General features: G+C 38.8%; 1 protein-coding gene across 1 annotated transcript in view; it reads left to right on the plus strand.

Annotated features, from left to right (window-relative positions):
* Positions 1-15030, plus strand: part of eys (eyes shut homolog) — a 135996-nt gene that overhangs the window by 41133 nt on the left and 79833 nt on the right. Inside the window, exons 22-23 of the mRNA XM_058651249.1 lie at positions 1531-1652; positions 2529-2788. Coding sequence (XP_058507232.1) covers positions 1531-1652; positions 2529-2788 — 382 coding nt within the window. The remainder of the gene's footprint in view (positions 1-1530; positions 1653-2528; positions 2789-15030) is intronic.

The raw sequence follows: 15030 nt of genomic DNA on the forward strand, positions 1-15030 counted from the left end.
GTATGTAGCTCGCACCTAATGCTCAGGTGTAAAATGAGACCATTGAAAATATGTGCACTCTACTGTATTAGTTAAAATGATGAGTTCTATTTAGCAAAAAACAAATTGGGCTCTGCCTTCCACTTGATACAAAGTGACACACACACACACAGCGCGATTGAAGTTGCTAGTTTCCAGCCGCACAGTCAACGAACCATGAATTCTACTTCAATGTGGCAACATTCTCCCATGCTTAAATACCTGATTAAAACATTTCAGTGTATTTTTCCAGGATAAAATCCAAAACTCTTAATCCAAAGACAAAAGGACATAAGAAAGGAATTGGTCACGATAGGAGGGTAATAATGAATTTCAACCCAATTTATTTTATTTTTTTTGTTGCTGTACTGTTTCACCACGAACCTCAGCTCATTATTCAAATAGGGACAGTTTTTGGAAACCTCTTCACATGCGCTTGTTTACAGTGCAGCTATTCCTCTCCTCTGAACACTGTGTCCCATCGAGCTTTACCTTATTTTGGAGAATTGCAGTCCCTGAAGGTGACTTAGCAGCAAAAATGAGATTATGTTCTATTGCCAGGGGTAAGGAATAGGAGTCTCCTGGAGGTATCTAATTTATCATGAGATGACGGCATCCCCCCCCCACACCACCACCACCATTAGGCCCATGGTGTACAAATTATATCAGACAAAGTTTAACGGCTCCCCTCCAGTGTATGAAATACAGATTAGCATGTAGTCAAACAGCAGTACCTCGGACCTTTTAGACAGGATGCAGCCAATGAGGAATCCTGACCACATGATGACCTTCATCTTATATCCGAATAATTTATATCAAACCAGTGCCATGAAAATGTATTCTAGAGAAGTTATACCAATAATTATCACACTAAATACGGATTGATTTCGCTCCCGCGTGAAATTTGTAGGAACCAGTTAATTGTGGGTTTAATTGACTTTTATGGGCAGAAAACGACAAACTGTGTAACATTTCACTCGTGGGAGATGGGGGCCATATACAGTGTAAAACTGTTTTTTGGAAGCAAAATATACTAAGATGCGGTGGTAACATTGCATGATTGAAATAAAGCCTTGTATGGTGCAATATAACTCAAAGGGCATAGTAAAAACAGGCTTGCACATTATCCAGCGGGCGAGGTGGTAGGAGGAATACATCTGCATAGCAGTGATTGGAAAATTTTCAGACAAACACAGCTCTACCACAGCAAAGACAAGTTTGGTGTGGGAGGTTTTATGCTGCTATTTTCTATGGAAAATTGATGAATTCAATAAATGCATGTATATTCAGCAACGCTGTGACTATTTTCTTACATGCAATCGGTATAAATAAGTAAGCAAATGGCACAGCAGTTTGCTATTCAAAAGTAAAATTAGGAATATGTACTGTTCAGTATACAGTATATACATGCACAATAGTACATTTCTGCTCTTAGTATCTTGTATTACTATACCAAGACAAGATATTTCAGTGTTGATCTAATAGTGCTTCCCTTTCTGGTTTGGATTGCAGAGCTATGAGTGTGTGTGCCACTCGGGCTGGGAGGGAGAGTTCTGCCAACAAGAAATTGATGAATGTTTATCACAGCCCTGCAAAAACAACGCCACCTGCACAGACCTTCTCAACAGCTACAAGTAGGTGTGCAAGCTGGCTCGAGGAAGCTATCCTCATGAGGTGCATCAGTCACTTAATAAATGCAGGGAAAAGAAGCTGTTGAGAGATAGCAATATGTCCTTCCACTGGCACCGAAGATAATGAATTGCAGATGGCAGGTAAAACAAATGAGTCAATCAATGGCTCACAGCATGAAAAGGTTTCAGGGGATCTTTGACTCATTGGAGGAAAAAGCTGGTGTATCGGCTTCAGCTGGTGCCCCCTCTCACTGGGAGGCGTAAAACTGCTTGAGGTTGGAAAAGTTGGGGGATGGAAGGGAATGTGAGGTGGAATGCTTGATTGAGCTCAGGTACTCACTGCCACCGAGTGGAATAGCCACCTGCTTTAAGAGCAGATCCTAAAAAATCACACACACACACACTTGAATTCTCTCTCTGTTTCCTTGTCCCCATCTCTCTCTCTCTCTCTCTCTCTCTGCATACATATATTTTCATTTAATCCCCACTCACTGCTCTCACCTCCCCTGTCCTACATTTAGCTGTCTAGAATTAAAAGCCGTCCCTGACCAGTAGTGCAATTAACCTGTAAATTTCCCCACACTGTCTCAGACAGGGATTCTGGAGTGCACTGCCTGCACGTTCATTGTAACATGGTGTGTGATTGTATGTAGGGAATGTGTCATTTGGAACATTTTTGCATCAGGAAAAAAACAAATCTGCCAAAAGCCAAAAAGAGCCTTCATAATAGTGCCATTGTCAGACAGAATGTGTCACCTCAAACCCTAAGAAAAATACTGAATAAGTTGTAACTTTTTATTTATTTAGGATTCATTTTAAAATGTGCCAAAAGGTTTTTTTTTTAAAAAAAAAACACTTTCCTTCTCTGCTGTATCCAAGGTGTTTGTGCTCACGAGGCTGGACAGGTGTGGACTGTACAGAGGATGTGAATGAGTGTGATTCTGCTCCTTGTCTAAATGGAGCTCAATGTCAAGAGTCAGACATGCCTGGGGGGTTTTCCTGCACCTGTCCCCCCTTCTTCAGTGGCCCCTTGTGCAGCCAGCCTTATGACCCCTGTGACCTCCTTCACAATCCGTGCCTGCACAACTCCACCTGCCTGACACGCTTCAATGGAACAGCCTCCTGCAGATGTCCAGCTGGTGAGTGAACACACCGCCACGGCTTCACTCTCATAGTCCTTTCTCACCCACTTCCAAGTGTCACTACAGCATTTTGTTCAATGGATTACTGTACATAGATAGTACTTTGAAAATTACACAAGGCACAATTGAAAAATCACAAGTTAAACACATGCATCATAGATCAAACGTTGTAGCAAGAAGATGAAAAATGTTGCCATCGCAGTTAATCGTACATCATTTGTATCTGCTCTCTGAAATGTATGATGCTTCCCAAAAAGTTACTCTATCAACAGAGATGAATGGTGTTTTCCTTGGGCATAAATCTTGCTGAACTGTAGTCTGATTTTTAAAGGTTTTCCTACGGGGAAGATTTAAATGGATTGATACAGCCAACAAAGTTATGTTTACTTTGTGTTGCTGGATGTTTAAATAGCCGTAATATGGCGATTGGCTAAATAAATAGGTTATATCAGGGGAAATGCATAATGTTGTGTCTGGAAATTGAGTTTTGTAGTAATAACAATCATGTTTGGGGGTTGATTTAAAAATATTAATATCAGCTCTTTTATCTTTCATAATTTCTTGATTCCCATGATTAAACCAAGCCTCAACACGCACACAAAAAACATTTTATTCAGGTTATTATATAAGTTTTGGGATTTGTAAATTTGAGACCTGAAACACAGTAATATAAAATCCATAAATCCATAAATCCACAGTACATGGCTAGTGTGCAACAAACACAGAATCATTGGCTTTAATACAACCATTTTATAGACTTCACCACTCAGGAAATTGTGTAGGTCCTGCTTTATTTCCAGACCTAATTAAATTATAATTTGTCAGCCTGCGTCTGCCAGATTTACTGCTATTACTTGGTAATAGCAGTAAAACCAAGTCTCATCCCACTCACTCAAGATGGACAAAACACAGTAAACATTATCAATGGTAATTTGATGTCAAATTAACACCAACTACCCATTTTTCATTTAAATGAAATTGTGCAAATTAGCTATTTTGTCAGGTGTGCAGTAGCCATGCATGGTACGGAAGAAATGTACTATATTAAGAAGATCAATTAAAAATAATATCACATGAAATGGTACATGACTCAGTTGAAGACCTTTGTTATGTAATTGCCTTAAAATAAGAGTCTAGCAGCAACATGCACAAATGGTTATTAACAGATCAAGCCCTCTGCACCATACGTGCCTCAGACTGGAAATGTGTATTAGTGATTTTCTGCTCTCTTTTTTTTTTATAATACATTGTATTTATTACTTTTTTTATTGAGGTACAGTTAAAGCATGATATTTACGTGCCATTTTCACATGATGACGTTGGATTATTTGAACAATAAAGACATGGGTTGAGGTAGATTCTCATTCATGTCAATGCTGTCCATGAAGAGTTATATCAAGTCTTATTTATTGGAGATTCCGCTGAGGGTCTACCCAGGAAGAGATCTTCCTTTATCCAGATCAGGTTAATGCAAAGTCAGAGAGCTGTGCAGCTTCAGTTTATGCCTCCCAATGTCTGAGCTAGACCAAAATTAACCGAACAGACCAACTAGTTTGTTGTTGCCAGGTTACGATAACGGTTACCTTTTGGACCAGTGAGGGTGGCGAGTCGGAGCTCGACATCTCTGTTACCTTTCACTGTGAAACTGATATAAAAGCTGTGTGATATAATGTTGATGAAAGGTTGGACTGGAGTGGTTTCTGTGGTCTGCAGTTTCACAGGCTATCTGTACTCGCACAAAAAGGAACATGTTGTGTCACTGAGTCTCTCAGCTACAATTTTAATTTACTACTTGAAGTCATCTTGAATATGAATCTATGTTTCTGATCTTCTGTTTAGATTCTAGCAGCGTGCAACGGTATATTGTTGTTTACTGGAGAGGGAATGGAATCTAATGTTAAGATACCCAGGAGACAATGGACATACCTTTTAAAGTGGATGGTTGCTGTCATATTTTACAGCCTTTTTACGGTCCTGTGATGATATCCAGTTCTTATAAAGATAAGGGGCTCGACACCGGGTTTAACGATCACTTTTCTTAAAAGTTTCTGTAAAGACTGTAAAGTGAAGGCTTCCTCAGACACTTCAAAAGACTCTATCATTGTCACAAAAAAGGGTGATGTGGCAACTTTAGTGTTCAACAATTCAATGGGAACTAAAAGGCAGTCATTTGTGGGTGCCTACTGGGAGAAGCATTAAAGTGGTTTGTAAAACACAGACACAATGGAAATGAGTTTTGTCTACAAAGGTACTCTGTGAGAACCTGGAGGCCAGAATAACTAGACGAGAGTCAGCTGAAAGAATCTTTTTTTGAAAGAAATATGAGGGAAGCAGTTATCCCTCTTGGTTGTAGATGGCTCCTGAAGGATATTTCTGTTCTTCCTAGCCGTGACTCTCCACTGCGGTTCTGGCCAGGAGGCCTAGTCATCTTGTCTGACCAGCACAGATGCTCCACTTTCTTCTTAATGAGGAGCCTCAGCAGGGAGTGCCAAAACTGATAGAAGAGCAACCTGAAAATGGAGGAGTTGGGGTCAAGGATGAGGCAAGGGTTACTGGCTGACAAAAACAACAAATGAACACAAGCACGCGAAGCATAACTAGACACAGAATATGGCATTTACTGATTATGTACACAATCTAAAGACTTGAGTGCCCTTGTTGAACACAAGAGTAAATAATTAGTTCCACTTTTGCAGTTTTTCAACTAAACTACGACTAAATATGGAAACACAAAGGGCATAACGCAAAGTCGTGACATGTTTAATTGCCCGTGCACTCATGTGGCTTCATACTAATTATTTCACAAATAGCCAGTGTAAATTTCCATAAGTCGGAGTAGTTTAAAAGACTTACACTGTGACATAGCAGCACAATGCCCAAGTGGTTGAGAGAAAAGCAAGACATGAAACCCAAGACCGACAAATATAATTAACTGTATTAAGTTAAAGTTGCTGTTTACAAAATGTGATGCAATCTTAAAATCAGTAGGTTAAAGCTCGCTATTTTGGATTGCTCACACAACAAATCTAAAATAAGCTTAATATGTGATTTAGTTGAATGTCTAATTCAGCTGAATGATTGCCGACCTGGAAATAGCAAACCTGGAAAGCTACGTACTGAGGCTATCGCTGCAGACACAGCGCACTACAATCATAGAATTGTCATAGGGATCATAAGAAAATCATAGGGATGTATATTCTGTAGTTGCAAAAACCAAACCGCCCCAACAGTGATTACAAGATTGTTAAAAGTGAGTTATTTGACATGGAAGATAACCGTTGTGCCTCTACTGCAAGTTGGGAAATATGATTCCTGCAGTATCATGAATTAATTCAATAACACTGTGTGGTCCCATTTCATGCAAAAATCATTTGGTCTCCATGGCTCAGTATATCCCCAGAGGTGCTCGTGCCAGATGGAGAACAAACCCCTTTATTTGCATGGCATGCTACACTAGCCTTCACCTTCCACAAGATTGAGATTGTGTCTCACAAAACAGTTGGTTAATGAGCATCTGTGAAGCTGTGCCAACAACACAAGTGACACATACCTAATATGATATTGAAAAAGATGTGTTGAGGATCTGTGCGGCCACAGACGTGTTGGAAAAGCAGATCGTCCCTTCAGTGATTATTCTGTTTTATAGAGGAGGTAGGAAATATGAGTTCTTAAAGACGTTTCTCAATTTGTAAACCAGATGCCACAGCAGATGTGTGGGAATTTCACTGACCTTTTTGTTTCCGTCACTGTATTAAACTGCAAATGTAAGGCCTGGATTCTCACAGTCAAATGAGCTCATTGTTGCGTAGTTTGCTTCTTAAAATGAAGGAGAATTAACGTATAATCTTACATACATTTACATGCATTTACTGTAAAACACATTCACTGCTATCCTTCATACCCGTATTATGTTATTACGGTGCACTGTTGATTAACAATGAGAATTTCATTTAGAAGTAAAGCACACAAAGATTGAATATCTTTTTTAAACAATTATCCTGGCTGGGATACTTTAGTAGAGTGTTGGCGTTTTGCATTAGGGCAGCAACTCATGGTTATCGTCATAAAAGATTAATCTGTTGATTACTTTTTCGATTCACTAATTAGTTGGTTGGTCCATAAAATGCCAGAAAATATTGATGAATGTTAATCAGTGTTTCCCAAATCTTGGCATGTTCTCAAATTACATTACATTACATTACATTACATGTCATTTAGCAGACGCTTTTTTAAATATATTCAAATGTCTTATTTTGTCCACAAACCAAAATAGTTTAATGATTTTTTTTATGATATTTATTTTTCTTCCATATGGAGCACTTCTATCCACAGTCATGTGTGTCCGGGAAACGATCCCACCAACACAGTTTCCATAAAGAACATATATTTAGATTTATTATGGAGCCGTACTGTAACTTATACCTAATATAGTGTGACAGTAAGCCCCTTTAATCACCTTTTCCCCCAAAAGTCCAGTAACTGCGATCAAAGTAATCTCTCTCTCTCTCTCACAGAATAATGGCCCATGAAAGTGAGGTGGTCAATGAGCACACGGTAAAAATGTCAACTTATATGCTTTTGCATAAATAACAATTAGACGGTTTATTTTTAGGCTTCATAAATGTAAACTGTCACCATTTAAAGAATGGAGTTTAAATGATTTTATAGGACATTGTCTTTTACCTATAGTAAAGTGAGTGCTAATAACATGAATCTGCCATTCATAGCAAATAATTAGTTACAGAAAGAAAACACAGGTATTATTCTATGTTAACTGATTATTGCTTAACTTTAATTTCATTTTATCTAATTAATAAGTGTCCAATTGATCATTTCCCCATCTCGGCAGGTTAGGTTATTTAGAAACAGTGTTTAATTATATAAACATTTAATTATTCGGAAAATAATCTGAAACCTCTGCTTCATCTCTGCCTTAAGTTGCAGTTTACTACCAGACTCATTTCCAGAATGTCCTGAAGATATTAGTTTCATATGTTTTTTGCATTCTGCATTTGCATTTTATTCTTGACTTATGGCCAGAAACGGCATCTTGGCCTTTGGGCGCCGACATCCAAATTCAAATCATTTTCTCACTGAGTCAAAGTGGACGTTTTGCCATATGTAATGAAAGTCCTTCCACTGACACTCACTCACACTCTCAAACATTTCATGAATTTGACCAATAACCTTTTACCACCAAAATCCAATACGTTTCTTTGATAAATGTTTGTGCCAAATCAAAAAAAAAAGTGTTCTTGAGATTTGTAATTTGGGAATATCTGCACCCTTCCCCCGTAGGGCATGTGGAGTACAGGGGTTATTCACTTGGACCATGTTCCTGGACTTGCTATGATTGACGAGCAGTACAGCTAAAGTTGTAAAAGAGGGAGAAAACTATTATACACTCAACAGAAAAAAAATCATACACTCAATTTACAGCAAACACATTTCAGACACTTTTCAGACTCAGAACTAACGGCATCATGCTGAAAGACAAAAGCTGTGTTTCCATCATGGCACAGTTTGGTTTGGAACAGTACAGCCCTCACTCAGGCTGCACAGCAGACAACAATGTACCAGCTTGTTTCTTTTTTTTCTGCTCAGTTTGTGGCTGCTTGTCTCAACAATATGTTAAGCTTCGTATGAGAATAGACTACGAGTGTTGAAGAAACACCGGTCATAAGGGAGTGATGCTTTTCTGTTGCCCAGTCAGCTAACTCGTCGTGGGTCTATCTCCATCCGTACAGTTCCATTACTCTGGTACCCCAAGGGAAGGGTATAGAAAAATTAAATGGTTGTTGCCGGTTATTTTGGTTCTATTCCTAATGGAAACGCAAAAAAATATGTGTACCATACTGCACTGAACCGTTCCACTTGGTAGAAACCTGCCAAAACTGGGATTTCGTGGACGGAGCACATGTTTATGCGACAGAGTATTGGCCTATTTAAACAAGAAGTTCAATCATTTGGAATCCACAGCATCCCATCCTCGTCAATGTTGCTGTCTCCCAGGGTTGTGTCCCGAATCATCTTTATATTGTACTAACTGCTGACCTACCACTGCTTAGCCAAGCATGTGTAAGAAAGGGTGATGATCATGCACCACCACCACTCCCCTCCACATACAGACATCATCTGTCTCCTACTTTTAATACATATGGGTGCGTGTCTCTGATGCCCTCACCTGGATCCTCTACACACACATTCATACTTCACACTTCAGTCCCAATTTCCTTCTACATGTGTGCTGGATTTGGTCCTCGCTTTCTTAAGGCACTGTGTTTTCGAGCTCTGCTCTGCTGCAGATAGACATGTGCTACAGTATATATAGTGAAGACGGCACAGAGAACCAGTAGGTGCAGGAAAAAAAAAAAAAGGTTTTGCATTAGGACTCTTTCAATGCCTTTCCATAAATATTTGCCGACTTCCTTTAGGCTGGAGGCTGTGCGGCATAAAGGCCAGACCCACAAGGCTGTGGAGAACTACTTTTCTGATGCTGTCAGACTTACAAATTCTGCATCTCACTGAATAGCTGCTGCTAATATTACCATTCCTCCTTATCGGGCCGTTGCTGCCATTTGAAATTCTGCAATGTCACGTCGTTGGCATTGTTAAAAATGTTGGCTCCATTGTTTTGTTTTCATCTCGTATGGTCACACGTGCATACTTTATAATATTCATTCATTTGTTTTATGTTTAAAGTTTCTAAAAGCATTTCTCTTGATTTAGTTAACTTCAACCATGACCCCATTTCATTCCCTTTTATGTATAACATTTTCTGAAATGACAATAAAATATTCCGATTTTTGTTCAAAAAATTCCCGGGTTGTGAATACAAAGTGGCATTTAGTCTAACTTGGAGTAAAGCGATGGTAAGAGAAGCACTTGTGAGAGATTGTTTCACAGAATATATTACAAATTCATAGCGTATACATACAGTACATACTGGCCCTTATTTGCATGGAGCATGTGCATTTAGGACAGTATATGTATAGACTCTGAAATCCTTCAATCCCAGGTGTGAATCCACATCTACATATTGCTATAATAAAAGTAAGATCGTAAGCTTTCCTCTGCAGAGAAAATTGCTCTGCTCATGTGCGACGTGAAAGTGTGCAAGCCTACCTGTGTTACAGGACGAGTATGTGTGCATGCGCTCACCTTTTGTACCTGCATGCGAAAATGGCACGGATCGCTGTAGGAAATGAGAGTCACTTTTCACTGTCTCAAGCTAACAATGTTCTAATGACGCTCCTGATCACAGGTCACTTCGAAGAGTGCAAGTGCATTTGCTTTGTAAACAATGCTGATGCTAGCGAAGTCGGTGTAAGATATGTATGGCCCCAATTACCTTGAATAATGCTTTGAAAGTGAGCCACGGGGAGGCAACAAATGTTAAAATGTAGCAGGTGTTCAGTCTCTGTATGAGGGCATGCCCCTTACGTGTGCTGTTGTTTGGGGCAAAATGTGTCTTTTCATCTAGTTCAGCTTTGAGACCGCTGTTTCAGCCACAACAGATCAGTGGGTTCAAAGAATTTCCCTTTAAAACAATTCTCTGTCATTACCAGCTTCTAACAAATTGGTGTTTAACCTGTGAATACTTGACAGCAGGACAAAATAACTATGAAAATATACGGATACTGCGCGGTTACATTGCTGCCATCAAGTGTAATACCTGTGTAATGTCTGCTGCTGGCAAAGTTGCCAGGTTGTGGATCCCATGCAATAGCTAACAATAAACGGCTAAAGGCCTGTGTGTGGGATAAGAGGCAAATCTTGCAGTGAAAAACAGTCCCCAATGCACTCGATCTCATGGAGCCCACTATACTGTAAGTGCAGAGTAACAACCAAAGACAATCTAGATGAGTGCATCTGCATCTGTATTAAGTCAGAGTAGATTATGACTGGTGGGCAGTACGGCTGGGAGGCTTTAAGTAGTGTAGTCAATTGCTCAGAATGTACAGTAACTATATATATATACATATATATGTATATATATATTTTATATATATATTTTTATATATATATATTTTTTATATATATATATATATATATATATATATATGTACTGTGTCCCATACAAAAAAATCCCTTAAAGCATAAGCCAGTGTTAATCAGTTAGGGTCAAAGGTTAATATCTCAATCTTTCATCAACAAAGGGTGCATTACTTGTCTTGTCTTGTTATTTGATGGCTACAACACAAACGTGTCAAGAGCAGGTGAAACTTGATTGACATTTTTACTGATCTGCAAACAAACAGGAATGATTCCACTTCGTGCTCTCCTTTTACACTCCACTGTCATCTTGTTTGATGTTATTGTGTCAGAAACAATATTAAATGGTTCAAAGTGGAGCACACAGGAGCGTTGTCACGGTGATGATGTGCAGATGTTATAACCGAGACACACAATTGCTTTTCCATCTGATCGTTCAGCAAATACACATTTATAGATAATAAATGTGTACTTGGTAAACAATGCATTCATTTGTCATTTGGCTTACGGTAATATTGGAACGCGGAGTATCGTGCCATAATCATGCCATATCTTCAATAAAGCTGTTAAGAAACTATGGAACAGATGGGCGAAGGCATTTGCAAATGAGCTACCAATAGTTTAAGACGACGATAACTGAAAAAAAGGGGAAACAACTGCATTATCTAAGCCAGTGGTTAAGTACCCGCGCTCACAATTGTTAGGAAAAGGTTAGTCGCTTCATTTCAACGTAACGTATAAAAATAGCCTTTGTGCTGTAACAGCTGTACAGGAAACAGAATTTAAGAATCTCTGTGTTTAATCATTTGTGCCACCATTAGCATTGCTGAAGAGGTGGTCCAGGTGTGTAACAGTGGGGTAAATTGGCTTCACAGGCTGGTGTTTACATGCTGAAATCTTTCTATTTTTAAACGACTTACTCAAGTAACCCAGTTTGTGGTCAACGCATGCAAATGACTAATATGCAGTTGTTTTTAATTGCTCAAATCTAAATATTGAGCAGGAATTGAGTTGTGTCTGCCTCTGGAGTCCACTGTTTTTGTGAAGGCTATATTACGTAGTTGAACAACCTTGCTCAAATCACTATCTCTATTTGTGTCTTGTTGCCGCATTTCAAAGAGACAACACATAAATTATGTAGGCTTTTCAAAACAAACAAGATACAGCGGCAGTCCCATCAGATTATCTGTGGCGATGGCACGTCAATGTGACCACACTTTTGTTTTACATTTAGCTTTTTTTTTTTGTGGCAAAGGAAGCTGCCACTGTTCTGGCTCATCAAGATGAGAAACACATACAGTACTTTAGTGTTGGTTAATAATTTCCCTTGTATTACAAGGAAGTTCTTGCTCCTTTAAACTGAGTGAATACTGTTGTTGACAGGCCACATGGTGATTGCTAAACGAGGCTGTGATTGATATGAAATCTCTTTGGTTGTGTTTTTGTTGTTCCAGTTGACACATGTATTGAAATAACACGTTTACACGTGATATTTTATAATTGTGACTATTTTTTATTAAAAATGTGAGGTGCCAGATTTTGTGTCTGATGTGTGTTTAGCACAAAATGAAAGCTAATCTGTAATCAAATAAAGAAATGCTATAAAATGTCAAGGTTAGGGTTAGGTTTCTCTCTCAGGAACATGGTCATTCTCTCTAATGGCAAGCTTACATTACTGTAGTCAATTATGCACAACCATATGCTATCTACAGTGCTCGTAGCATTAATGTAATACCTATAAATCCTCAAGGGCAGTGATTTCCTACAGAAATCAACCTGAATGTTAGAGAATAATGCCTAATTTAGTCATGTAGTCAGTAGTTTAGTTAAAACGGTCAAAACAAGGTATTAAATCCATACATAACCCAGAGGTTGCATTTGTTCACATTACAATGTGTGGCTAAATAGACGCTCAATAAGCCTCAACCTGACACACATCAACTGGCAGAAAACTTCAAATAAAGCATTGAATTCATTATGAATTAGCCCTTTCTGAGCAATATTGTTAACATCGGACTGACAGCAACTTTGAAAGAAGACTGTCGTCGGAAATGTAGCCGATCAAACCAAACGCACACAGTTCAAATGAAGACATTCCCTTATGTTTCAGTTAAAGCGTCCATCAAAGTTGGTCCACAATTCACTTGGGATTGCCCACCATTTCTTCTCCTTTGAGACACTCACTGGCAGGAGCAGTGATCACATCCTGAAGCTCCAGACAGATGATGGAATGACTACGCAAGCATGTGCCTTGTGTATCCCTCTCTGTACTCTGTCAAAGAGAAGCCTCCAGTCACTGCTTAGTGGCAGAAGATGTATTACATCGCAGCGACATTTGAAATAGTCCCTGAGGTCCTCCACCATTGCGTTGACTGACAGAGCGGCTTGTGAAACCTGTGCTGTCCCATAATTCACCAGGTGCTCTGTGGTCTCATGGAATCCTTCTCCTTCTTACGCTGCAAGATCCACAGAGCTGTGTCAGCATCACTGGGGTTTTTTGGGGGTTTTTTTTTGGCATCACTAGTTAACCTGAAAATTTGACTTTCTTCCATTTATATGTATATAAGTTATTGAAATGACTGAGAATGCAGAAATTGCTCATACATTTGGTAAAGGCAAACCTTAAGAACCGCAGCTTTGTTATTTGGAACGGTTACAGTACATGCCACATCTCACATTTCTTGATTAGATTTTGGCTGGGGGTCTTTGCTGCGTGTTGCTTGTGAGCAAATCAGAAATAATCTACTCCAACTGCAACCATCTGAACTGAGAAATGTATGATCTGTACTATCTCCTGCCAACTGTTGTTTACAGTACATTTCGAAAGTGCTATAATGACAAAATGGCTGCATTTAGAGAACATTTTATAGGTTCACTGATACACAATTCATATATATATATATATATATATTTGGACAGAGACCAAAATAAAACACTCAAGATGTGATTAAAGTGTGCACTTTCAGCTTTAATTTGAGGGATTGAACGAAAGACTCACATTGACCGATGAGGAATTATAAGTATTTTTATACATTGTCCATTTTCAGGGGCTCAGAGATAATTGGACGATTGACTGATAAGCAGTTTCATGGCCAGGTATGGACTATTATCTCACTACTCCCTGTCAAGAACAAGCAGATAAAGGTCTGCAGTTGACCGAACGTGTTGAATTTGCATTTGGTGGCTTTTCACAGACATTTTCAATATGAGGTCCAAAGATTATGTCAACGCAGGTTAAGAAGGCCATCATTCAACTAAGAAAACAAAATGAACCTGTCAGAGAGAGATAGGAGTGGTACATTGTTGTTTTGCACAAACAAAAAACACAAGTTGTTCCACACTTAAATCACATCGTGATTGTTTCATTTCAAATTCATTGTGGTGGTATCAACATTGTGGACAAAGACACGCACGATGATGTGTGTCTTTGTCCGTAACTGTGTTGTATCAGTCCAAACCGTACAGGGAACCCTCACAACTCTGCAGTAGGTCTTAAGAAAGAGGAACATCTCTAAACTGTACATGACAGGTGGTGCGTTAATGTTTGAACTGAAAAGATTAAACTACCACAGATGTTTCGAACACAAAATAAACAGTCCTCATCATTGTCAATGCTTCTTAAGGTGATTTCTCGACTGGGAATTACTACTTTCAAAAGACAAAACTCATCATACTTCAAATATCTGTTGTTGAAACTGTAAAGGCTTGGCATAATGTGATAACAAAGTATTAACACTAACACTCATCAGAATCCAGTTTTATCAACCCCTTGTTATATACTTGTACCACTTTAGATCATGCCGAGCAGATGGTACCCATGTGGGAATAGCGCCGCAGTTGTGTTTGTCAGGATTTTAAAGGTGTTTGGTTGCAGAATTGCTTATTTGTGTGTCATTGCTCATCCAGTACTTTACAGATGTAGTGACAGAAACTGTCACACAGAGCCAAATGTCTTCTTTGTTTCAGGATCTTTTAGACCTGAAATGATCCTGTTCAATTTAAAAGAACAATTTAAATTGTAGAACTAATATATCACACAAGAGATGGCAGTGTGCTTTTTATTTGGTGGATATGTAAAGCCAAATTGAATCAAGTCTTCTGTTATGTTTTTCATTTAAACTGATTTAACTGAGGTGATAATTACATTTTGGAGTTGTATTCAGGTGTGACCCTAATATTCTGTCCCCCTCAATATAATGCAGTCTATTATACGACACCCCTTTTGTCAACCACAGTGTAAATGA

Source organism: Solea solea, chromosome 15 (genome assembly GCF_958295425.1).
Source record: "Solea solea chromosome 15, fSolSol10.1, whole genome shotgun sequence".
Lineage (NCBI taxonomy): Eukaryota > Metazoa > Chordata > Actinopteri > Pleuronectiformes > Soleidae > Solea > Solea solea.